The 25,763-nt window shown below is 39.6% G+C and overlaps 2 protein-coding genes across 6 annotated transcripts in view; one reads left to right on the top strand and one right to left on the bottom strand.

The window, feature by feature from the left end:
* FARS2 (phenylalanyl-tRNA synthetase 2, mitochondrial) overlaps positions 1–24,004 on the bottom strand; it is a 236,713-nt gene extending 212,709 nt beyond the window's left edge. The window contains exons 1-2 of one of the 5 annotated variants that reach the window (XR_010721854.1): positions 17,748–18,237; positions 16,939–17,016 (exon numbers count right to left, since the gene is read on the bottom strand). The gene's annotated coding sequence lies outside the window, so the exon portion shown is untranslated. Of the gene's footprint in view, positions 1–16,938; positions 17,017–17,747; positions 18,238–23,973 lie in introns of those variants that run through there. The other 4 variants (XM_066187614.1, XM_066187627.1, XM_066187595.1 and 1 more) reach the window with 4 other exon arrangements.
* The window catches only part of LYRM4 (LYR motif containing 4), an 86,260-nt gene continuing 84,449 nt past the window's right edge, over positions 23,953–25,763 (top strand). The window contains exon 1 of the mRNA XM_066187650.1: positions 23,953–24,164. Within this exon, the coding sequence (XP_066043747.1) occupies positions 24,079–24,164 (86 nt within the window). The 5' untranslated portion in view covers positions 23,953–24,078. The remainder of the gene's footprint in view (positions 24,165–25,763) is intronic.

The following is a 25,763-nucleotide window of genomic DNA, read 5'->3' as shown; positions in this document are numbered from 1 at the left end:
TGAAAAAATAATGCAGTCACCATAATGAGGATAATGGGGTGTCCAAGCATTTCCTTAATTAAATGGCTGGTGGCAAGAGAAACTCCAACAGATACATAGAACAAACTACATTGCAACTAACAGGAGCAGGAGGAGAAAGAGTAGGGGCAAGTCAAGAGAAAAATCTGGTAGTATTCAGTATAAAATTCAATATTCAATATAAAGTTACTACTCAATATAAAATTCAGCTGAGAGCAAGAGCTGCAAAAGGATGTGCTTGCAATACAATGCCTGGAGGGAAAAAGAGGAGAGCATCCCACATATCTGCAAGGAAAAACATTTCTATTGTTTTCTATTAAAAAGTTCAAGAAAGCAGAATTGGAACTGAGCTCAAATCTATATACTGTATAACATATAGTATATATACTGCTATCTCAGTGCAATTTAACTTTCAGAGCAACATAATACAATAATCTTAATAACCAGCAAGTAACAAATAAATAATTCTGAGTTCATGATGATCAGATTTCTCAGCTTTTCCTATCTGTGGCCACATACAGTATGTGCTTAAACATTAAAGGTTTAGGTGTATGTTCATCTATGTTCATCTTTCTTCCAGTATTGCCTGGATCAGTTTTAATATCATATTAGACAATAAAATTCATGACCACAACTAGAAACCTGGTAACACAGTCCAATAGCATCGTACTGGCTCTCCAAAGGGATGGGAAAGCTGAGCTCTCTTGGAAGCATGGATGAGGTTGCAAGGAAGATGGAAAGAAGAGTAAAAAAGCACAGGGAAGCAGAGCTGTGAAACTGACCTGGCCCTTCAGCCGCAGATGTTTCATGTGGTATCAAGTACAGGCTTTTGTTCATCCATTCTCAATTCCAGCCAAGTGATACATTTTAAATGCATACCGATGCTAGGTGTGGATTAGGCCCACACAGTTAGGTCCAAACACAGTCTAGACAACCTCCCATACCCACAATAAAAGGTTTTCTGTTTTAGAAACACATTGCCTATCTTGCCTCTTCAGAAAGGAAATAAATTCTTGAGTAAACTTTTAAAAATGTAGTTTTATGTAGATAAAGTTTTTGTTTTAATAACTTTGAATCATAGAGTCTACTGAGTTGGAATGGACCCATCAAGACCATTGAGTCCAACTCCTGTGTGCCAGATTTATGTTCTTGTGCTCTCTCGTGATAACAAATACAACAAAGGACAGATTCTCCATAGTTCTTCATTCTTTTAATATTTCAACAGAAAAAAGTAAGAGAACCCCTATATTAATCATCAAAGTGGTAAAACAGTCCACTAATAACTCAATGTTGTACAAATTACTTCATCAGGACAGACTGGGGAAGATAAAACTTGCAAGCTGGCTACAGAAAAGATGACAAAAAGAAGATATCCATGAGTCCAATACTCAGCCACCATACAAAGGCTTTGCATCACCCCCTATTGGACGTCCCTTGGTGACTTTAGAATAGAGAACAATCACAAAAACAGAAACAAAAAAATCCAGCAGATGGCTCTAAATGAGGAGAACAGAGACAGGTGACTAACTAGCCTGAGAGAAATAAAAATAGAATGGGAGCAGTGCCACAGTGTTATCATTTTTGTAGAGCCACCTGGAAAGGTAGCAGGCTTATCAGTGAATGCCAAAAATGAATAGCACCCATCTGCTCACCCTAATAAATAACCCTTACTAGAAAAAATACAAAATAATATAATTCCCTTGGCACTACTCATGTATTCAGTAGACCTGTCTATTTAAAATATTTATTTGGGTCTTATATAGCTATTTGCTGAGAACACAATACTGCTTTAAGATGACCCTTGGAATTATGGAGCAAGTCAGTAGCTATAAGAATTCATGAAAACAGAAAGCTCCAATAACTTTGTTTTTAACAAGCAAAAGCTCTGCAACTACCACTGCTTTCAAAATGTCTTTAGAAAGATATTTCTGACCAACTGAATGGACGGATAGCAAAACCCTGAATGAGAGGAACTTCAAAGTCTGGAAAGTTAGTATTCCTCTGGAGGTAACAGCAGCAGCAAGTATCTCCATTCAAAAAGAACTTCAAGAGCCACGGTACAAAATCAGATTACCTCCTCTACGTATCACCCCAAATGGCAAAGAGCAACCATTCTGCTGATTCTAAGAGTGGACTGAGAAAGCAGGACAGACGTGGCTGGAGGTAAAATGAGAAATGCTCAGGTCTCCTGACGTACTGTCACAAAAAGAAATGGCATGGAAGAGAAGACTAAAGCAGGCAGATGGATCTGCCTTCCTGAGTTTGAAAGCAAAATGCCTCTTCTTAAGCACTAACCTTTATCAACTCCAACCACTGCTTATGTAATGAAGGCGTAGGAGTATAGAACAGAAATTCGAACTTGCTAAAACTGAGACACTTCCAAGCTGGACTTTTGATTCAGTGGTGATTTTCATAGATTACATACACAGCTGGAAAACACGCTGGTCTGATTAATATCTTCAACTCTACCACCTCCATATAAGCAATATAAGTCTGGATTCTCACTAAACTACCCAGAACAGGACAGGCCACTGTACACAGCTATTACCATCTTTGCAAATGTTTCACATAAATGTTTTTGCATTAAATTTTGGCTTTCATATGGTAAAAATACGACAGAATTAAACTTAAAATATGCATATACAAATGTGTGTGAAGGGAAAGAACATAACAGAAAGCATCTCTGAGGAGACAGAAATCACAAAATGTGAGCAAATGTGTCCACACAGGCCAGAGTCCTGTAAATGTCCGTACACATGGGGTCAGAGTTCCTTGATAGTTCCTACAACAGGTTTTTAAAAATTCCCGAACAGCACTTCACCAAAACAAAGGCAGCAGGTACTGCATTGGTTCCTATAGACTCAAGCACCTTTACCAAGTACCAGCTGGCTCTCCAGCTGAATCATAAAAGACAACATTACAATATAACCATGCACATTACTTCTGCTGCTTTGTACTCCCTGCCTTAACACGAACACACAGTTAAGCAATAAAAACCCACCAACACGATTTTGTTCACCTGTTTTGTTCAACTGGCCCATACTTTTTGAAGTAATAAGAGCAGGAATTCTCTGATACAAAATCAAACAGAAGGCTCAGTTTAAATCCAAACAAACAAAGCCTTCCACCAAAGAAAACAAACTTTCAAGGTCAAGTTTCAGGATTTTAACTGTAGCATTTTCCACGTGACATTCTCTTTCTAGTCCAACTAAAACAGCTGGTTCTGGTTTCCTAAATAAGTATTTTTATTAAACACTTGCAGCAAAGCCTGAATCACTGAAAATTTGAATGTGAAATGGACATCCTTAAGTTTTAATTTTAGTTATAAAAATCAGCCAGGATAAAATTTAAAGTTTTCTTTTTAATGTTGGTCACTCAATGTTAGTAGCAAAATATTCCTCCTATTCCCTCCTGTTGACTGCATCTTATATTTAAAACATCCGTGTTTCAATATGAGTAAGGTCCATTGCCGTGGCAGACAGATTTTGCCTGTGCTACAGGAAAGAACAGAGGCAGCTGGTGCCAGAACCTTCTCCTGACATCTTTGAGAATGATACAAAAAAATTCTTTAAAGATACAACATATATTCTCATTTTATCAAATATTAAACAGTTCTCATTGTGATAAGAAAAAAGCATGCCTGTAAGTGGTATCACTCCACTGACACCATTCCATACCCTTTTCATAACAGTCTTCCACAGACCTCCCAGGGCACGGCATCCTGCCTCTAGAATGCACAACCCTGAAATACATTTCAGAAAAAAATTTAATCACCTAACCAGACATATTCCTAAACTTTAATCTTTGAAAACCTCTCACTTTGCTAAAAGTCTGCATTGAAAAAGAACAAAACAAAACCCCACAAAATTTAATAATTTCCTTTTTAAATCAGCTAGTTAGTAAGGATTACTCTACTTCGACTTGAGAATATTTCAGGATTGTAGAATTTTGGCTCAAAAATCTCCCTAGAAACAAACATTTCTATTTGTCTCAGTGGAAGCAGGTTCAGGTTCTTTTGATCATCTGTGATGCCTCTTCAACAGGAAATTTTATCCGACATGGGACCTTAAATTGTTCCAGCTTTGTTTAACCAATCTTTTTTATTGAACATATCCAGAACTATTTGGTATCTGCTCATTATATTACAAAAGCAGAGTTTTTCTTCCCTTGCCTCTCCACCCAGGTTACCAAACTGAGTAATGGTCACTGAAAATAAAACTTGCTAACTTGCCCACCCATAAAAATGACACTTCTGAAACCTGTAATTTATAGATGTACCAGCAGCAGACGGATCCATTCCCATTCAAATAATCTGAATCAAAGCTTGAAATGCCAGTAGTTAGAAAACGGTCTTAATTTCATATAAACAGAGCAATCAATGGGTAATCAACAACACAATAAGTATAAAATCTCAGTTTTGTCATGTACCACTGAATCTTTTTAATAAACTCATCTTGCTTCTTTCTATTGACAAATACAGGTACTGGGGGAAAAATGCCTTTAAAAGTATGATATGTACATGCTTTAAAAGATTCCTTCCTAAGGAAGTGGACCTATGAAGTGGAATTATTTTAGCCACTCTGGAAGAACAAATTAAATGCATGAAATCTTTGCTAATGCTGGCACTCATTACTTCAGCTCCCACTCTAGGTCAGGAACATCAGAGTTTTTCCATGACAACAGTCCTAATGCTGGCAAAATCCAACCAGCCTGCTATCAGACAGGTGAAACAGACTGTTCTTTGTCATATTATACCAGCAATCAACTTGCATCAACTCAATCAAGGGGATTTGCTTTAGCTTTTAAGCTATATATCTACTCTAAGAGTGTGAATCTAATTATTTGGCCTTATTGTAATATGCTTGGGGGAGTTTTGCTTAAATAATTCTGCTGGTTTTCCTGGCTGGCTTGGAAAATTAAGAAACTTCTGTGTGCAAAGCAAACAAACGCACAAACCAAACCAGATGCTCTTGGGGCACAGTAGATGAGAGTTTGCAGCTACCTAGACATCCTTAATTATTTTCAGCCAATCAGTCATCTGGATAAAGCTGTTTGTTGTAGTAAAGGTTGTGCATTCCTCTGTTGAGGTAATCTCACCTTGGAGCACGCGGCGTTTCATTGACAAAATAGAGCATCTTTTTCTTGCAACTAGTAAAAATAAAATGAAGTCATAAGGAGAACCCAACAACATCTTTTTCTGTAGCACCTAGGGAAGGCAATAAAAGGAGATTTTCAGGTTTTTCATGCCACTTGTAAGATATTCTGTTACTACCAAGTAATGGCAGAGAGCTCTCTTGTTGCAAGAAGCAGCAGACCCTTGGTCAGCCAAGACCTTTTAGCCCTGAATAGTCAAGAATCAGGTTTTTAAAGGCACTTAGTTTATTTATTACCGTATATAAGAAGGGATTATGACGACTGTAAGACACAAGGCTACTTGCATTACACAGGAGTCATCAGTGCCTGGCGCACATTCATCCCCTGGGCTGTGGTATATTTGTATCTAGGAATTTATTTTGGGATCACCAGAGAACTCTCAATAATTACCACAAAAAACTTTCTACAGAAATGCTGCTTCACATCTCACTCTGTTTATGCTCTGTCTTGCTATGAGGGTAAAAGCTTACTTCCAAATGCAAATCGCAGATTGTAAGTATCAGAAGGTGCTAGATGTGTCATCAGAAGGGAAACTCTAATAGCAACCATCAGTAGGAATTATAACCACAATTTGCTAAAAATTTTGTATTCACATCTGGTGATGACATCTTGAAATAGTATCATCAGTGATGCCCCAAATGGGTGCATCTCTTTGGTTCTACTGATACTATATTTTAAGAATGATGCATAGTAAGACATAATTTCACAATGTAAATATATTACCTATTTATGCTTTGCCTCAAAAAATTCTACTAGCATTTTATTTTTATACAGCATCTCAGACTTCAAGGAATGGAAAACAATTCGATATGAAATCACAAGCACTCTTTTTAAAATCAAAAAGTACTTTGAATACTTTCAGGAACAGAATAAGGTCACCTAAGTGCAGATTCTGGCTTGACCATGCACACCTGAGGCAGGAACTCCAAAAGTCATATGGTTTGGCCACAGTGGTGGGGAGGCCTTGTGTTTGTGTGTTTTCTGCAGGTGTGCACATGGAGAATGTGGATTGCTAAAATATATCCTACTCTGCCAAACCACTTCAAGTTGCACAGAGCATTTTTCCATGCACTATAATGCTCAAGCAAACAAATTTGCATCATCAGATGGCTCACTCTACTAATTGTTGAAGCATAGATTGCATTATTTCCACAGCTCAAAAAAACTTTGACAGATACAGAAAATATTGAGAGCTGCATTTCTCCACCATATTCTGGAATTGCAGTAATTTCCCCTCCAATGGGAAAAGCAGATACCCAATTCTCAAACTGGATAATTAATTACTGCTTACCTCTCACTGGTGATAGTTACCACAAAGCAGCAGCTTTATTAGTAGTAATGGAAGATTCGAGAAATGAAATTTTAAACACCCTTGCAAAATTCCAGGGCTGAACAAACAAACAATACAAGGAAAAGTTTGTGCTGAACCTTGCTTTCAGGATGCATAAGGCCTCTCTTTTGGTTCAGAAAGTCCAACTCAGTCGTCTCAGAAAGAAGTATGAGCTCCAGATAATATGATCCTGATACAAAGACCTCAATGGCTTAGCAACTAGAATTCTCTTCCCCAAAGACACTCACAACATGCACAGCCTTGACAAAAATATGTTACAAGTCCTGCAGAGAATTAATGCATCAGTTATGGAGAAGGTCTATCTCCCATTTTCCAACTTCTCATGGCAAATAGAGCGTACTAAGGAGCAAAACTACCCACAAGAAAAGCAAAGTCTAATGACAGTAAGAGATGGACAGTCCCAGAGCTAAGCTTAGGGATGACTTTTGAAGATAACCCCCAGACCAATCTCCTTTAGAAATTAATAAAAGCTTTACTTCTGTATTTCACCGAACTACAGGACCATAGAATAATTTTGGTTAAAAGAGACCACTGGAGGTGGCCTAGTTCAAAACCCTGTCTAAAGCAGGTCACTCAGGGACTTACCTAGTTGGGTTTGAAAGTCTCCAGCAAAAGTGTTTCCACAACTTCTCTGAGCAACCTAATTATGGCTCATTTGGATTTAGTGTTCTCCCCACTATGAGTCCTTCATACAGAGAGATGCACACAAAACAACTGCTTGCTAATACACAAAAGCAAACCTAGACTTAGCCTAGGCTTGATGTTCTCAAAAAGGGAAAATGGGCAGATACCGTATGTGCAAAACTTGGGAAAGATTAAAGTTTCACAAGTCTTACAAAAAGAAATCTCACACTTATACACCTACTTCTCAAGTCTTAGAAATCGTACTTACCATTTACTTCTATCTATTTTGTCAATGCGTGAACTGTAGTACACGATGCACTGTAAATATCCTACCTTTCCCTTTATTTTTGCATCTGGCTACCAACACTACAAAAGTTAAATACTAACTGATTTTCTGAACTCTTTTAAATTATTTTTCACAGTTATGGATTTACATTCCAAACATCTAGAATATTTGTAATTCAGAATTTAGTTGTGGAAACGAGGCTGTTATACCACAGAATCAGGAGATTTTTCATTTTTAAATAATTCATTTCAGATGTCATATCACAAATGGAGATGTTAATTAATGCAGAAAAGCTGATAGGTTTATGACAAGCTATCATGTATACTTTTCCAGATGATGGCAATACGCTGACAGCTTTAAAGAAGTAGATGTGTTACTGTAAGGTTTATTGTCTAAGCAGCCTCCTCCCTCTGCAGCAATCTAACAGCTTACATTTACAGTTGATTATAACTTCTATTATGTTCCAATATTTGCTAATCATCTCAGAGACTGTGAAAAACAGTATCATTTATCTCAGGCTCGCTCCTGTAGACACACAGTTCTTCTAAAAGTCTAAAAGACAGCATATGCAATGTTTTCTCTTAAAGCATCCATTCTCAGTTCTTTTAAAATATTTCAGACAGCACTATTCTATTTCCCTCTTCTGTAAGATGTGTCAGCCAGCAGAACATAATTTATTCTCAGGTTTACAGTAAGCTTTCTCTTGCAAGCAGCAGAACCAGAAAAGTTTATTTCCTCTCTGTTTGGAGGCCAAGTTACTTTGCAGATTCAGTGGTAAGGGACAAGTTCACCCTCCAACTCTGCTTTGGCTTTGGAGTTTATAGAGTTTATCTCCTTCATTAAGCCCTTTATTCTCACACACCACCTGTACCCTGCTGCCTCTGGTGACCCAGACATTCTGCATGAAATTTAACTTAAGTGGAAAAAAGAGGGCTGACAGCAGATGCACAAATACTATCTTGGAGACATAATTTCCTTAGGCCTTTATGCTGAAAACCTGGCATTTTTAAGAAAAGTATTAAACTCAACCTAACAGTGTCTTCAAAAGGTGATGGCAAAACATCGCACCCAGCAACACCTTAAGTGGAAGTAGCACTCTGCTTCTCAAAAATGATACAACTTTAGTTTATTCTCACTGATAAAGGTCATTGCTAAAGCAATCTGCCACTCTGGGGGCAGATTACACTTACGTACATCCACTTCACTCCTTTCATATCATTCTTCCAGGATATTCCCTGCTTTCACTGGGCTGCAACACATTTAAGTGTGAACAGATTGATTAACAACCAGGAATCTGAAACAAGCTGCCACTGCATTTCACTGTAGACAAGCAGGGATTGGTGGTGAGACTTTGTAGAGACAAACCATACATGCACAGGGGGGCTGTGCAACACAAACTGCACATTTCAGTATGCGTGATCCCAGGCAGAAGAGAGTCATTGCTTTTTAAGGGTTTGCTTTTTCCAAAAGTCTTGAGAGGTATGACAGCAATGGCGACTTTTCTTTTGAAACAGTAGAAACACACAGAAAAATCACTCAGAAACAATAAGCTATTTCAGAGCCAGAGAGGTTGATGAACTGACACATTCAAGCACAAGAAACCAAAGCCCAACTCCTAATCAGCAGAGGTCAGACAACTATTTTTTAATTATATCCTAGAAATTTTGTGGCAGTCATCAAAAAGAAGGTATGTGACAGAGTAAGAGAAGTTTTCCCAACTTGTAAAATAATACCTTGATTTTTTAACTACGCTGTCTCAAAATATGTAACATGCAAGATAGGATACATTGCTACAGAATACATTAAGTAATACATTAAACAGTATTCTTGCTTTTAACTCTGTCTGACACCAAAAAAGTAGATTCAGTATACATTTTTATTCGTCTGTTTTTCAGATTTCTACCTTAAAAATATTGGTCTCTTTCTAGAAAGAGTTACTAATTTTTAGTGAAACAAAGGCAAATGAGAATAACCATTTGCTTACCAACATCCCTTCTCAATTGCAAATGCAGAAATAGCAATATAAGCTAATCGATCAGCAGCTAGAAACATATAAAACAAATACTTAGATCACCTACTTAATTCCTTTTCTGTTGTCTGGATCACTCCCTCAAGCATACAAATAATTTTGTAATACACTCCAAAATCATTGCAGATGATAAACAATAACACACCAGCATGGCCTAAGCATATGTCATACTTATTTGAGAAGGCAATGTCTACCTCAAAAGGTGCCTACGTTCTGTGTTATGTTGCAGTTGCTACAAAATATTTTCTTGTAAAGCAGTAGAGAAAATATCACCTAAAACCTCAGCATATTGTTGGTATAGTACTTAATATTGCTTCAGTAACTCTTAAATGCCCTTGAGAACAAAAATATCAAGGCTCCTTTTCATATTTTTTTTACACAGACCTAATTTTTTCAGGTTAATTTTCATTGACAGGTATGTAACTGACAACTCAGAGAATTCTTATTTATTGTGCTAAAAACTGGCTGCAAACTACCAAAAGTATAAGCAAATCCAAGTGACAGATTTATGGCTAGTTACACAACTGCTAAACTGAGGAAGTGTGGTGTTAGCTTATAAGCCTTTCTCCCTTGATTTTTATACCTACTATTCCTATTAATGCTACTAATCCATAAAAGACCTGGTAGCTTTCATTAATTTTTAGACTGTAAATCATTCAGACTCACAGCAGGATCTGCCAAAGCAAACCGGACACATCCACGTGGAATCTGTGTCCAGTGTCAACACCCAGAGCCAGCTCCCTTCCTCCCTCAGCCCAAGCAGGACCTCAACTTCACCAACTGCCCCAGGCAAGGCACTGGGGCAGTTCAACCAAAAATAAACAACACAGGAAGGAATAAGGTGATAGAAATCTGGTTCAGGGTAAAACCATTTCAAATGTCTCAGACGAGAAATTTAGCCATTCTGAACTAAAACTGTCCAACAACTTTGCCTGCAAATTTGCCCTTAGGAGAGGAATTCTCTTGTTGCTTCTCAAACCTGCATAAATTTAAAAGGTATCCCAACATGAAGCTGCACTGCTTTACAGGAATTTTTTTAAAAATAAAAAAACAACATTAATAGAGATACCTTCAATGTGATCCAAGACAAATCATACTCTATTGGGTAAGTAAACATTCGATACTAGAGAACCTAATTGCTCTGAGGCAAAGAGAACCTATCAAAACTTTGGATTTTTAACACTTAATGTTAAATATAACATCTGGGGGAGGGAAGAGGTGTTAATCTATTTCAAAATTAGATCTAGAATAAAGCAACAATTCGCTCCCTTCTCCACCACAGAAATATTTTCAACAACAGAGAAATAGATCTGTTTTATGTGTAATGAATGAAAGATAAGCAGATTCAATCTTATCATTAGCAAGAAAGAATAAGAGGTTTAGCATAAAATGTGTCTTTAAAATGGAGGTCCACCACTAGGAAAGCCAATTGTGGGTACTTCTCCATTTGCCATATCATAGACACACAAATATACTGGTTTATATAATTACCACCTCAGTAGGTAAGGAACTAGAAAAGCCAACATCCCAGCATTTCCCAAGCTTGCGACTAATTAAATCATATGCATACTGGTTCAATCCAAGGATGATCAAAGTTAACGAAAAAAAATTTTAGTTTAATTCAATGAACTGTGGATCAGTTCCAGACATCTAGCTGCTACTCCATCCTCTTTCTTCTTTATCAAAAAGCATTCCAACAGTGTGAAAGTGAAGAGGACTCTATATGAGTCTACAGATTTTGTATTTCCCCTTAGATCTGAATTTTAAAATAATTATTTGACAGTTGACTGCACTGCATAAAATTAAGTAACCTTTTCCATGAAGGTGGATTAGAGGCTACTCCAGGTTTGGAAGGAAAACTGATTATTAATATTACTGTTATATCAATAGCTTTAAAAGATTTCGACTGTTCTCTTTCATAAATATACACATTCATTATAAACTTATTTGTGTCCCACTGTTCACTGCTGAAACAATATCTTACCATACCTGAGCATGTAAAATGTCAGTCCAGTGTATTGGAAATAGGGCACTAAATTTATAAGGCTTTCTAAGATTAACAGAAAGACAAATTAATGTAATCTAATAAAAAAAAAAAAAATCAGTGCTCTGATCAGATATCTATTTCTAGTTACATCTGAAATGCAACGTCGCAACTGCCAAACAACTTCAGTAAACTGGATATAACATTTATGAAACCTATCTAAATAGCCTTTGCTTCAATTCTTATTAACAATGTTTTTTCACATTCTCTTTTCCACTAAATATTTGTATTAAAAATGATAATTTAATCTTAGCATCTCAAAACTCATCTCCCAGTGCTGCCCAGGTGCTTAGTAGCCATAGTTTCAGCAAATGTCCTTTTAGATCTGCCTAAAGGCTCTCATTTGTTTAAAACAGAGCTGGGCAAGAGTTGCTCTAAAACCTTTATTTGGGAATTCAATATATGCATCACTTTTAATAGCCACTGCATAATGTCTCAAATGCAATGAGTATCACACAGGAAAATAAATTTTAAAACACTATCTTTCCTGTTCAAGAATCAACAGTTAAATCAAAACTGAAGTTGTCAGCTTTCAATAGGAAGAATAGTGTCCATGCCTGAAACTTCACATCCCATCTATACAGGGACACAAGCTTCAATGAAAAATGGTGTTTTGACATAGTTTCAATAACATTTATGCATGCAGTGCTGCCTAGTTGTCCACCTCATGTCTTTCCTATTCTAAGACAGATTTGAAGCATTCCTGTTGGAAAAAGTTTTTTTAATTCATCATCTCCTTCTACTTCATGTTGGAGAAACACTCTAAAACCAATGGGAAGGGAATGGTGCTACTACAACTCTTACTACCACACCTCAGGTCTCATCCACTGTACCTACTCAGAAGCCCTGGACAACTCTGCTGTACCACTGGGAAATTCATGACCAGGGAGTCAGAGCTGCAGATTTTATTCCCATGCAACGCAAAATCATCTCTCACGGAGCCCTAAAACCCTGAATCAGAAAGTGAAATGATATCCCAGTGTGCTTGCCCCTTCTCTCTCAACCACTGTGTGAGATGAAAGAGATGTAAGGAGAGAGATGTCAAAAAAATTATGACTGAAATCCCTACCATCTTTCTTCTGTTTTGCTTTGACAGGGAACTTTCTGCAGAGCCACTTTTAGGCATCCAATTAAAAACAGTGTTAGCAGGGCTTTTCTACTGGGTCCAGACATGTAAGAAATGATTCTTAAATTCAGCCCTTGCTTGAGTACAGGATAGTTACAGGATAACAGACTTACAGTTTAAGGTACAGTGAGTAAAAACTGAAACCTGTAGGTTTACCCAGGTGCTAATACTGCTCTTGAGGGGAAAAGAGAGATACTTTCTTATACTTTAAAACACTGCTATCAGCTCATTCTCCTCAATAAGAGCCCACTATCTTTGAAATGTTAAATGGGAACTATTAAGCAGTAAATTCTACTTGCTGCAACACTTTTCCTCAGATAATATGAAAACCTTTACTGTTTTTGTACAATTCCCTATCACTGAAGCTCTTTTCTCTCGAGTGAGCAAAACAGAAATCGACAACCAGATTTTATTCTCCCATTTATGTGCTAGTGACTTAGGCTGTTGTACTTCCTTACTACTACTGTAGTCCAGAAACAGAAGACACATTCATCTCTCAAGAACAATTAACCCAAAGTCTTAAGCTAGACTTGCAAATATATGCTACAATATATACTATGTTACAGCAAACAAAATTTGTTTAGAAACTCTGTATCATCTACATTTGATCCCAAATCACATAGGTTGCAAACATAAATAAAGCATGAAAAAAATAAATAAAATGAAAGTTTTTGGGAAAGCAGCTAACCTACACAGAGTGCAGCACTGACTTGCATGCTGTAAAAGAAAAAAACCAGAACAACTCACCACATCAGTTTCTAAATGACGCAGTTCATTCCAACCCATTTAATCTACACAAAAGGCTGGACTCTCATGAACAGCAAAATTTGAAAACAACACAGACAGCTCTGCCAGCAAGTCTCACACAATCATAGTATCTGTCTCAATACAGTTGGTCTCACAGCAATACGAATTTCAGAAGGTACAACAAAAATGAAGTAAGACTGCACTGCTAAATATTTTCAGTTTGTTTTCCTTTACCCTGGTCTTTTTAGAGAACTTAATTGCATATTTATTTTTTAACTGCTTCGCTGGTATTTTTAAATATTTTGCTAAAATTTACCACAGGTGAATGGATAATGCACCTCTTCCAAACACCACGTGATTGTCAAGCCTGTGTACTGCCTCCTCAGTCTTCCAATACACTGCTAAACTGCAAGATGAAAGACTTATTTTACTCTTTTAAGGACAAGTGTACCCAAGAAGACACTCAAGAACTAACTACCTAGCCAACCTCCAGCAACCAGCTTAAAGATTTTACCTCGTATATTCTACAGTTATGAATGTATATGGGTTATCAAAAGACAGAACATCCAGTTTGCAAAAATTCTACTTATATTATGAAACATTTTCTGTAACTACAGCAAAATAAATACATTAATTATGTTTAAAGCCTAAGGGTAAAAAAAGTAGTCTTTTCCTTAAAAATACTTCAACAACTGACACTGAATTATAAACAATGCTGCTGATAAATATTCATGATAAATATAAGCCCCCTCAATTTAAAGTTCTGCCTAATCAAATAAATATAAGTAAAATTTTAAAAGGCATTTGCTCAATACTGTTATAATTTCCTGCTACAACTGCGCTATGGTTTTTTAAAAAGTTTCCAGCCAGGATTAATTCATATGTATTCAGGCAGACCCACCTCGTAACACTGTATTTGATTACAACTGAACATGACTGCCTTTACAGCATTTCAGAGGTGCTGACATCTCCAATAACTTGTTAAAGAAGAACGACTTCCAAAATATTCTGTAGCAAGCAAAGCAAGGCAAGCACAACTTAAAACACAGATTTAAATTGTGTCTCCGGGCAGACCCACTACCACGAGATTAAAAAAAAAAAAAAAGGTTTAAAGTATCACACTTAAAAGAACAAGACTAGTATTGCTAACTTCTTTTTCATTAATGCTAGAAAATAGGAAGCACTTGAGTCCATGGCTAACAGCTCCCTAGGATAATGGGCTCTCAAGCAGCTCCATGTTTTAACATCTGTAATGCTCCTGGGCAACGTCTCCTGTAAGGCTTGTTGATGTTGATATACCTACTCTAAACAAAGCCCAGCTCAAAGAACAAAAGGAAATCTTCATTTGAAAGGCATTGAGAAAGCCATGTATTTTAATTACGTCAGAGAACCCTTCCATGACACCAGACACTTGCAAGTCCCACTTCCCTCCAGAACAAGCCTCAGTGAAAGAGAAGACAGAACTCGGAATGCACATCTCAGACTACAGCACAGAAGTGTATATATACACTTAAGACTATACACAGAAGTATTTCTCAATCCAGTCTTTAGATACCGAAGCAACACCCTCTCATCTTGCATCCTGAGCCAAGACATACACATTGACTAGGTGAAAGAAGATACGAAAGTCAGGGAAGTAAAGAAAATAACAACATGAAAGAACCAAGTTTTTATTATTAATGAAGAATAAGATGTTATTATAGCTCAAGGTCACATATGACAAAACAATCTTCACTTAATGCCACGTCTGTTACATACTGAGAGAATCAAAATTAAAACATAATAATTGTTTTGGTTTGTTTTCTTTAAAAACCATCTGTAGAACTGCAATTTGCCACATGCTGAAGGATTGTGCTCCACACAGGCCCAGCAGGATCTGCCACTCAGGGTCAGGACTGAGACCCCAGGGGACATTGGGGTCAAATGAACTCCTAATACCAGCTGACAAAATAGGATTTTCGCGGAATCTGCAATATCTCTTATATTTAGTTTATTCAAAAAAGAATCCTTTAAATAACAACTCAGGAAGTCTGACAAAGTAACTAGAATAAACATGGTGTTCCCACGTACTTAGTTCAAGTCCATCCAGCAGAGCTTCTGTTTGTAGAATGAATACTATATTAAGAATATAACCTACCAAAACAGAACAGCAATAAAATGGCTGCATAAAAATAAGATACATTGCAAGTAGAAGGTGGAATAAGAACCACAATCTGTGCAGGGAGGAAGAGGGTCAGAAGGGAAAAAGTTAACCTCTATCAAGCAACATCTATCTGTTTAGAACAACATTCTTTCATAAAAGTTGAAAAAGTTAGCATGCCAACATAAAAAGCAAGCAGCTATTCTAAGTTCAGCAAACCTATATAGAGCCAATATTTAATTATCTCTTCAATATGTGAAAATGTTACATGTACAATACCATATCTGTGCATTTTACAATATTACTTTCCCATGGGAAGAGCTGGTGTAATGCACTATGCAATTTTCACACTGTAAGTAATTAGTATAATAAAATCAAAGTTAAAATAAATGTTTAAAAAAAGCTATTTTCATAGTCAAAATAAGTAAGAAAGCAATTTAAAATTATGCAAATTCTCCCAAAATTAAGAACACTCTTAGTGAAGGTCTTGAAAACTTTCTTGAAAGTCAAACCAATTTCGAAATCCTACATATACACAAAAAAATAAAAATACTATTAAATCTGTGTGAGGACCAGATAAATTTTCTCTGTTTATGTGTTTTCTCTGTTTTAGATGCAGCACATCTTCTTCACAGGAATCATTTCCAAAAAAGGAAAAATTTAAACAATAATTATATTCATGTACATAAAAATGAATTAAAGGAAACAAAGCACGGGTACTGCCAGGTTAAAAAAAATGAGAGAAAAAAAAAAAAAAAAAAAAAAAAACCAAACAAAAAACCACCAAGAAAACCACCAAAAAAACCAGCAACAACAAAAAAAACCTCCAACCTGACCCTTGGTCAAAACCAATACTTAATTCAGGTCTCCAGACAGATCAACTTTCATTAATGTTCCCAGAACAGTATTTCAATCTCTTTCTTCCCCCATTCCTCTTTCCCACCTTTCAGCAGAAGGTAAGCCCATCCCCACAGGAAAGCTAGCAGCTCCACTTCATAGGTCTGCATCCCCATCTAAATCAACACTCATTCCCAGCTGGAGGAAAGACACAAACCTTACTAGGAGCCACTGACACACACTGCCTTTCACTGATGCTGTCATGGGGTCACGTACATAAGAGACTGGAAGGTTAATGGTGGGGTTTGTAAAGTCCTAACTATTCCATAGTCCTAACTATCGCCTCTCCATAGCTCCAAGATCATTCTCCATTTATGAGAGCATCACATCTTATCCTATTCTATTCCATCCTATCCCATCCCATCCTGCATCAATTATAACAGGTGTGTAAAATGAGAACCTAATTCTGCCACCTTTTCTCGCACTGAACAGCAGCCTAGGTAGTTTCAAAGGGATTATATTCAAGGCTGGCAGTGCTAGTGTCAAAGACTCAGCACGCTAAATTTATTTTTAATTATTTACCTGCAAGCAAAGATAATCTTTCTTCAGCTCTGCTTCTTTTGCCTGTTAGCTTTAGTCAGGGCTTTGTTCCTTCTCAGGCTGAAAGAAAAAATTTGACAGAGTCACCCTAGATATAAAAAACAAAAGCAGAAAGAAAATAAAAAGAGAATTCTATCTACAACTGTGAAGGCACGTAAGGAAGTATTGACAATTCAGCTGATCTCACAAACGTATCAAAGCAGGATATATACAGGAACATGTCCCTAATGTATTATCACTCATTATCAGAGCTCTGAGGACATAAAACCAATAGTGACACAAGATGAAAGATCAAAAATGTCAAGGATCATGCAAAAGCAAGTATCTTAAACTCCATGAGTACTACAATCCCTAATATGGCTACACTTTCCTTATTTCAGTTAAAGCATTGCTCCATAGCGTTCTTTCATCTCCAGAAACAACTTGCTTCAGCTTCCTATTCAAACTGTTGATTCTTTTTCCTAGATCAAAAGTCCAAGCTACTAGAAGAAAAAGTCACACATTGTTGCAGCAGTCCTCTTGTTAGAGGGTAGAAATGAGGTGAGACACAGACAAAAAGGGTCCTGGTTTATTCCTCTTTACAGCTTAGCCATCCTGACTCCAGCTATTCACTGACTCTGGCTGCAGCAAGCTCCTGCTGGAGGTTTCCCTTGCAGACTTTGACTACTGGTTACTTCCTGCTAAACTATGCCTGCATGTATTAGTTTGCAGACTCTGACTGCAGGTTTTTACCTAGCTAGACTGTGACTGCAGGTTCTAACAACAGGCTCTAACTACAGACCCAGACTGACCTCACAGCAGTGATTCCTTCTCCCCAGGATCCTTCTTCATGATCTCCCCCCACCAGCTAACCCATTCCCTTTTATCACACTTATCCTTATTGGATATAGACTCATCAGGGGCAAGGCTGAATTGGGTAATTAACACAGCTGTTCCTTGTCAGGCACAAGGTCACCTGTATTCCCTTCTCCTACAATACGTGGATGCACAGCACCGTATAAAATGAAAATGCATTACAAGTGGAAAATCATATTCCCCCTCCCCTCATTCCACAGTCAGAAAACTAAACAGATAGCCTACTTACAATCCACTCAATCCTTGCTGATTTACCCATTCACTGTAAATGACAATTCTGCTTAACTTTTCTTTCACTAAAAAAAAAAAATTAAATATTAGTTCCTTCCACATGTCCCATTATCAGAGGTCACAGCTTTCCAACACACTATAGAAGACCTTTCAACTTTTACTTCATCTTGGATGTTTTCTTACATCAGATCCATGCTACCTTATAGCAAAATGATACTTCTACACCTACTGATACTTCGATCTAGAAATTGTTTCCAACAAATAATCACACAAGAAGGATTTATAAGAAAATGGCTACTTGAAGTGGATTTTTAGGGAAGCACCTTAAGCAGTATTCTTTCAGTGCAGCTAGCCCCTAGTGTCATCTGACAAGAAATGCCATGCCCACAATCCAGGGAGCAGAAGAACTGGGATGCACGCAAGCAGCAGGATGTCTTTGACTTCACATACTTGAGACATGGGACTGGGTAAGCAGAAAAAAACCCCACAGTGCTATGTCAGCTGTACACCAATCCCCAAAGCTGAAACATGGAGAATCTGATATGAGGAGCATGACTTTTACCACCACAGCATGACCATGTGCATGCCTGAATACACATTACATGCTTTTCTGCACACTCACATACACATTTATATACGACTGAAAACAAACTCAACAGAAGAAAGAACTTTGCTCTAGCAAAACATCTTAGGTGCAATCACAATCTTTAACTCAAAAGATTGGCAGTACCATTTGCAACCAACCTCCCAAACTGGAAATCCTAAGTCAGCAAAAAAAATACAGGGGTGGCTACAAAGAGAATCTCAGTTTCTCTTAAACGAAGTATCGGCCTTTGTTTTACAGCCAAATTTGCTTCTTAAACTAAAATTTTCAATATCCTCTGAAAGAGGGCCAAAAAAAAGGTCAAAATAACTACATAATTTAGCCTGTCTGGCTGCCAGCTACTGAGAAATACAATGATAGTGTAAATCACAGAGGAGGGAAAGGGATTACACAGAGTGACTCTGAAGGGGCATAAATGAAAAACTGGGATGAACTCAGGGAAGAGGGTGGCACAGGATGAGCATCAGAAAACATTTCTTAACAGCAATACAATATAAAATAGAATGTGTTTTCCCACAGAAAAGGAAGTTATTTGAGGCTAAATTTGATAAACACTGGAAAGCACAGCAAAGAAAGCATTTTGGAATTGATAGGGTCATGGATGAGAACGCTTCATTAATCCTTCATGCTTCTCATGATTAGATTTCTGAGCAAGACTTCAGTATAACAAAAAACCACACAGCAAAAATAAGTTAATTTTTTGTTGGGTTCTTGTCTTCATCAGCATTAAGGTTAGAAGTGTTTAGAAGTGTAATTTGTGTTTGATGCAACTATTACATGCTGAACTATTTAAGCATTACTGGTAATTTTAATTCCCTATTATTCTTTTGCCTATAACACAAAATTATCCTTTTAATTCTGGACTTTTGTAGTATTTTTATTTCAAGCATTTCAAAGGACTTTACCAACATATCTCCACTAAGAACATCTTTCAAAATCAATACGGTGTATAAGACTGCCTTTCTTTGATCCAGAAGTTATCCTGCGATTGCTGAACTGTCCAGCTCCTCAGCTGTCAGGTAACACAATGCCCATGAAGTCCTCTGGAGGACTTAAGCCACAGGAAATTAGAAAGTTAAAACTGTTGCCAAGAAGGAAAACAAAATTCAGTATTTCTTTTAGTCTGATGCCTGTAGCACAAGAGATAATGAACCCAGGAAAGGTTTAGAAGCAGTGGTAAAACAGGTATTCCCTTAAAAGACCAAGTATTACAACAGGAAATGCACTACTGGTTGCATTTTGGTGTTCCTATTATTACTGTTCTTACAATCTTGCTTTAAACAATACACAACATTCTGCAATTCAGTTTGGAAAGAGATGGGGTAACTCACAAAAAGCCAACGGAAAGAAGAGTTTTGTCACCATTTTTTTCTTCCCTTCAGACTTCCAGGTAGAATTTTTTTCAATGCACAAAGAATTCAGGAGTATAGCTGATTCTGAAATATCGAAGTTTCTCCTCCTAAATAAAAATGTTCTTTTCTACAGGGCAACCAGTTAAATACAATTTGGTAAATAGCAGAGTCACTCAAGGCCTCCTGTTGATACTGTGGCAATCTTAATTCACCATACAGAACAGTTAAATTACAGACTGTTACATTAGTCACTGAAAACTCAAAATTCTTGTGATTTATTATTCTTCTTTTAAAGGTCCTACCCTACACTGTGTAGGATCTCCCTGTGCACAACCCTCCAACCAAGAACTAAGACAAGGAAAGAAAACAGACACCACACCACAGCAGCATGGAAGAATTAGCATGTTTTCACAAACTGAAAAGCAATTATTAAAAGAGATTATAATATCACAAAAATCAATTATCATTCTGACTCCCAAAGAAAAATAATGCAAACCAACAGCAGCATATCAGGAAAGCACATGCTCTCTGAAAGTGTTCAGTGCTGTGTCATAAAGCTGAAATAGCGCACCACAAGGAACAATTCAGCAACAGGCAACAAGATATCAAATATGTCCCAGAGAATAGAAAAGCTCTTTCTTTCCACTCCAGTCCACAGCCCCTGCAAGTACTTCATCTGAATTCCTTCCCCTCCCTCCCCTCCTTTAGCAACTACACACTTAAATATTCCAGATACTGATACTATTATATCCCCTCAAAGTGCTTATTTATGCTCAGAGACGCAGAAAGGCAAGGCACATGTCACCTTCATTCCCAGACCAAAGGCTGAAAGCAAAGACTTCCGTACAAATGAACACCCACCAACCCTAAATTCAGGTGTTGTTTCCCCCTCAGGAATGAGGAGGCAGTTAATGAAGTGCTTATTGCAGCTTCCCCATACACAGGCTCCGGTGTCACAGGACACACAGTGGTCATTTGGGCTGTGTCTGTCCATTGAATTCCCAGCAGGCTTGCACTGGTGCACATAAACAAAGGCCAGCAGAAACACATGTATTCAAGTCAGAGCAATGTCCACTTCCTGCAGAATGACACAGCTTCTTGGACCACAACCCATCACTTCCAACAAAACACAGGAGCAAATGCATAAGAAAATAATTAATTTTTCCAGCTAACATTGCCAACCCAACTGCACAAAGGTGACTAGTTTCTGCCAAAATTTGATCTTCCCTCCTTGAGTGTATTAAAGGTGAAGCTAGAATAGAGAGATAAGAAGAAAGACTTTTCTCTTTGAGAGATTTACTTTGCATTTGTTCATGCATTGTATGTGCTTACTGCTTATTCTAAACATAGGAGGTCTCTATGCATTTTCAAGAGAAAAACATGGTTAGCTAAAAAAAGTTTTAAAAAACAGAACTCCCAAAAACTGTCAGAGTTTCAGGAACAGGAGGCTATCTAAGAATAATTTATAATTACTTTTCAAATATTAAATTAATACTATTCTCGTAAACAAAATTTGCTGAACGCTTCCATCCCAATTACTCCCTCATATTTTAGAGCTGAGGATTGTACCACAAAAACTTTATTTCCAATAATACCTCAGGGCTGTTGTAAAATTAGATGGAACAATTGCCAGACATCCACAGAATATCACATAACTTTGCTAAACTCTCAAACCTAAGTTTGGCTCTGCACGTGACAGAACCGTATCTTTTTAAGCTGTCTGAAGCCCACCCTCATAACAAAGGGCAGGGTGGCCACTGCTGCTTTCAGGGAAGATGGTAAGTCTGTAGACACACAGCCAGAGTTCTGCCATAACGTGCATTAAGCAGCCCAGCCACCAAGAGCTGCAAAGGTGGGCAGCACCAGCACCCCAGATGGGCTCTGCTTCTGGCATGCCAATCTGCATCAACAGCACGGCTCAGGCTACAAGGAGAATTTGGCCGCTCCCACCGGCAAATGAAGGGCATGCTTACTTTGTATTTCTCCACGTGGGTGTCCTGAATGCCAAGACCTAACCCAAAACACACTGGTTTGTAACTTACAAAGGAAGGCCTCAGAAGCATGATGCTTATCCCAGTACTGCAGCTGCATATGTTTTTCTACATTTCCTGTAATGTTTCTAGCTTGGACTTTGATGAAGAGAATATCCAAGAAATTTTCTACATACAGAAAATTTCCATTTCCTGAAGCCTAAAAGGGCTGCTAAAACACAGCATACCCATAAAGGTAAATTTGAAATAAAGTCATGCATCTAAACTAATTACATCCAAAAGCACAGAACTATTTTAGTTCTTTTCAACAAACTGTAAATTCCATCAGATGTACAACTGACAATAATACTCAAATGCATATGCTATAAAACATCAGTTAAATTAAAAGCAGCAGTTGAAGCACTTTTGCCAGAGACACGTAGAATATCTACACAGTAGTTGTTTTCAGAATCTACTATATAAATAACAAACTGTAAAGGAAGTAGGAACCCTGTCATGATACCTGAAAGGAGATTCTAGTGAACTGAGGACTGATTTCTTCTGCCATACAGCAGTGAGAGGACCAGAGGAAACAGCCTTAAACTGAGACAGGGGAGAATCAGATTAGATATTAGGGGGAAAAATACATTGTTAGGGTGGTCAAGCACTGGAATGGTCAAGCACCGGAATAGGTCACCCAGGGAGATGATGCAGTTACCATCCCTGGAGGTGTGCAAGAGACTCCTGGATGTGCCGCTGGGTGAGGTGGTTTAGGGGTTACAGTAGCAGTGCTGGGGTGACAGTTGGACTGGGGACTGCAAGGTCTCTTCCAACCTTGATGATTCTATGACTCCAAATAAATTGTTTTGCTGGTAAAATTCAAAAATCATTATTAAATACAGCTACGGCATAACACCTGTAAATTATAAAGTTTATTCTGCAGTGGCAAAACTTTCAGCAAAGGAGGATGCTTGATGTGTGGTTTAAATAACAGAATTAATTTTAAAAACAGATATTGAGAGAGGAACAACTCAAACATCACGATAACACAATGGGCCCTGGTACACACAGATGTACAATGACTGTAATTGCCTACAGCGGTTTCAGAGAATCACAGAATGTCAGGGTTGGAAGGGAGCTCTGAAGATCATCTAGTACAACACCCCTGACAAGGCAGGGTCACCTTGAGCAGGTAACACAGGAATGCATCCAGGTGGGTTTTCAATGTCTCCAGAGAGGGAGACTCCACAAGCTCCCTGCACAGCATGTTCCACTCTTCTGCTATGGTTAATATAAAGTTGTTCCCCACACTGAGGTCAAACTTTTGGGTTCCACTTTATGGCCACTGCTCCTCATCCTTTTGCTGGGCATCACTGAAGAACCTAGCATCACCCTCTTGTAATCCACCTTTGATATATGCATCAATGAGATCTCCTCTCAGGCTGTTCTCCAGACCAAACAGGCCCAGCACCCGCAGTCTCTCCTCCTGGAGACAGATGCTCCAGACTCCAAATTATCTTCGTGGCCTCTCTTGGATCCTCTCCAGTGCATGAACTCTGACTGCAAATGCATATAGCGTTTCCGAGGCAAACCCTTGCACGCATCACTTGTTGCTCCTTTCCAGGCCCAATATCCATCTCCCCCCGCCAGCATCCACCTCCTCCCCGTGGCACACCAAGCACGGGGCGCGCACACCTCGCCCAGCAGAGCAGCTGAGCGCTGCTTTCGCTTTCGCTGTCGCTCGGGCCTTCCCTCCCCGCCCTCGGGCCCTTCACAGCCGCACGGCCGAGGGCCACAGGCACTCCCGGGGCAGTCGCGCCTTGGAATCTCGCCGGAGCTGCCGTGCAGGCCCGACCCAGCGGGACCGGGAACCGACTCGCGAGTCCCCCGAGCCCCCGGCCCCCGGGGCTGCCCCGGCCGGGGACCCGCTCTTCCCCGCCCCGCCCGCGCCTTGCTCTGGGCCCGGGCCGAGCCGCGGCCGCTGCCGCTCCGCGCCGCCACTCACCGCCGGCCCTGCGGCTCCGCTCCGCCGCGGCTGCGCCCGGCGCGGGCGGCGGGAGGGCGGGGAAAAGGGGCCTCGCCGCGGGAGGAGCCGCTCGGTGTCGGCAACATGGCAGCGTCCAGCCGTGCCCAGGTGCTGCGGCTGTACCGCGCCCTGCTGCGGGAGAGCCAGCGCTTCAGCGGCTACAACTACAGGTGCGGGGAGGGGCTCCGGGGGGCGGCGGGCGCGGGGTCCCGGCGCTGCCTGGGGCACGGGCACGGGCGAGCTGCGGCCTCGGGAGCAGCCGAGCCGTGCCCTGGAGCGACAGCGGGACCGGCGCCGGGCCCGGCTCGGAGCGCAGGGAATGGGCAGCCTCCGGACCCTCTGCCAGGCCGCGGACTGGCGCAAAAGCACTAGGGCATATGTGGGCTGTTAGGAAGAAGGGACAGGACAGAGATTGTCCCAAGCTGAAGTCTGAAGTATTTATGCTGGGTCTGAGCTCCTCGGTACAAGAAGAACAAGGAGCTGCCGGAGGGGTTCCAGTGGAGTGCCGCAAAGATGAGGAAGGGTCTGGAGCATCTCTCTTTTGAGGAGAGACTGCGGGAGCTGGTCCTGTTTAGTCTGGAGAAGGGAGGACTGAGAGGGGAGTTCATTAACGCATATAAATATCTCAGGGGTGGGTGTCAACAGGATGGTGCCCGACTCTTTTCAGTGGCACCCAGCAACAGGATGAGGAGCAAAGGCCAAAAGCTAAAACATAAAAAGTTTCACTTCAACATGACAAAGAACTTCTTTACAATGAGGATGGCAGAGCACTGGAACAGGCTGCCCATGTGGTTGTGGAGTCTCCCTCTCTGGAGGCATTGAAAACCCATGTGGATGTGTTCCTGTGTCACCTGCTCAAGGTGATCGTGCCTTGTCGGGGATTGGACTAGAAGATCTCCAGAGATCCATTCTAACCCTAATGATTTTGTGATTTTGTAATTTTGTGAACCTGGTATAGCTCATGCCTGGTCTGTGTGCTGCCCATTTCCTGGCAGAGGAGAGCTGGGGTCAGTCTGCAGCCAAAGCCTGGCACCATGTGCTGTGTCCACGCTCAGGATGCAATGAGGGATCAGGGTTCACTCTTCCCACCACACAGCATACCAGGCTGTCAGTGAAAGGCACACACTGTTTTTTTGGCAGAAAAATAAGGTGTAGGCCTGGTGTCCTTTAGCTATCTGCTGTGTTCACAGGGGGTGCTGCTCATGCACTCTGGCAAAATTGCATTGCCAAATGGTAGTTCATATACTTGACCACGCAGTTGGACCACGGGAAGAGACATGTGAGCTACCTGTGCTGTGAATCATCTCTCAGGCAAACACTGGGAACAGAAGCCTTTAAACTTGCATTACTGTGGTGAGCTCTGTGCTCTGCAAGGCACAAGCCTCAGGCGCGAGGGAGTACCCTAAGAAGAAGGACTGTGGGGCTGAAAATGAGCTGGTACTAATAAACCTTGATTGCTGACTCCACACAGCAGTGTGTGTTTGCATCATGTTCTGTTGCTATCAAGGCTTTCTCCTGCTCTTTGCTGCCCTGAGTGTCCCTGGTTACCCTTGTTCTGGCTAACAAAGGATAATGGAGGTGGCTTGAGATTCACAGAGGTGAGCAGCTGAATGAAGCTCGTGTCTGGGCCACAGTGTGTTTTCAGCAATCAGTGGGTTTGTACTTTGGGTTGAGCAGTGAGGAAGCGAAGTCCATAGGAAATTTTAAAGGATAGAAATTATTTGGTGTGTTTACCACGCAGATCTGTTTTTATGACACCATATCACAGT

Source organism: Chamaea fasciata, unplaced genomic scaffold (assembly GCF_029207755.1).
Source record: "Chamaea fasciata isolate MVZ Bird 193981 ecotype frontalis unplaced genomic scaffold, bChaFas1.0.hap1 SCAF_1, whole genome shotgun sequence".
Taxonomy (NCBI): domain Eukaryota; kingdom Metazoa; phylum Chordata; class Aves; order Passeriformes; family Sylviidae; genus Chamaea; species Chamaea fasciata.
Note: the sequence above shows the minus strand (reverse complement) of the source record. Positions and strands in the feature narration are given on the sequence as shown.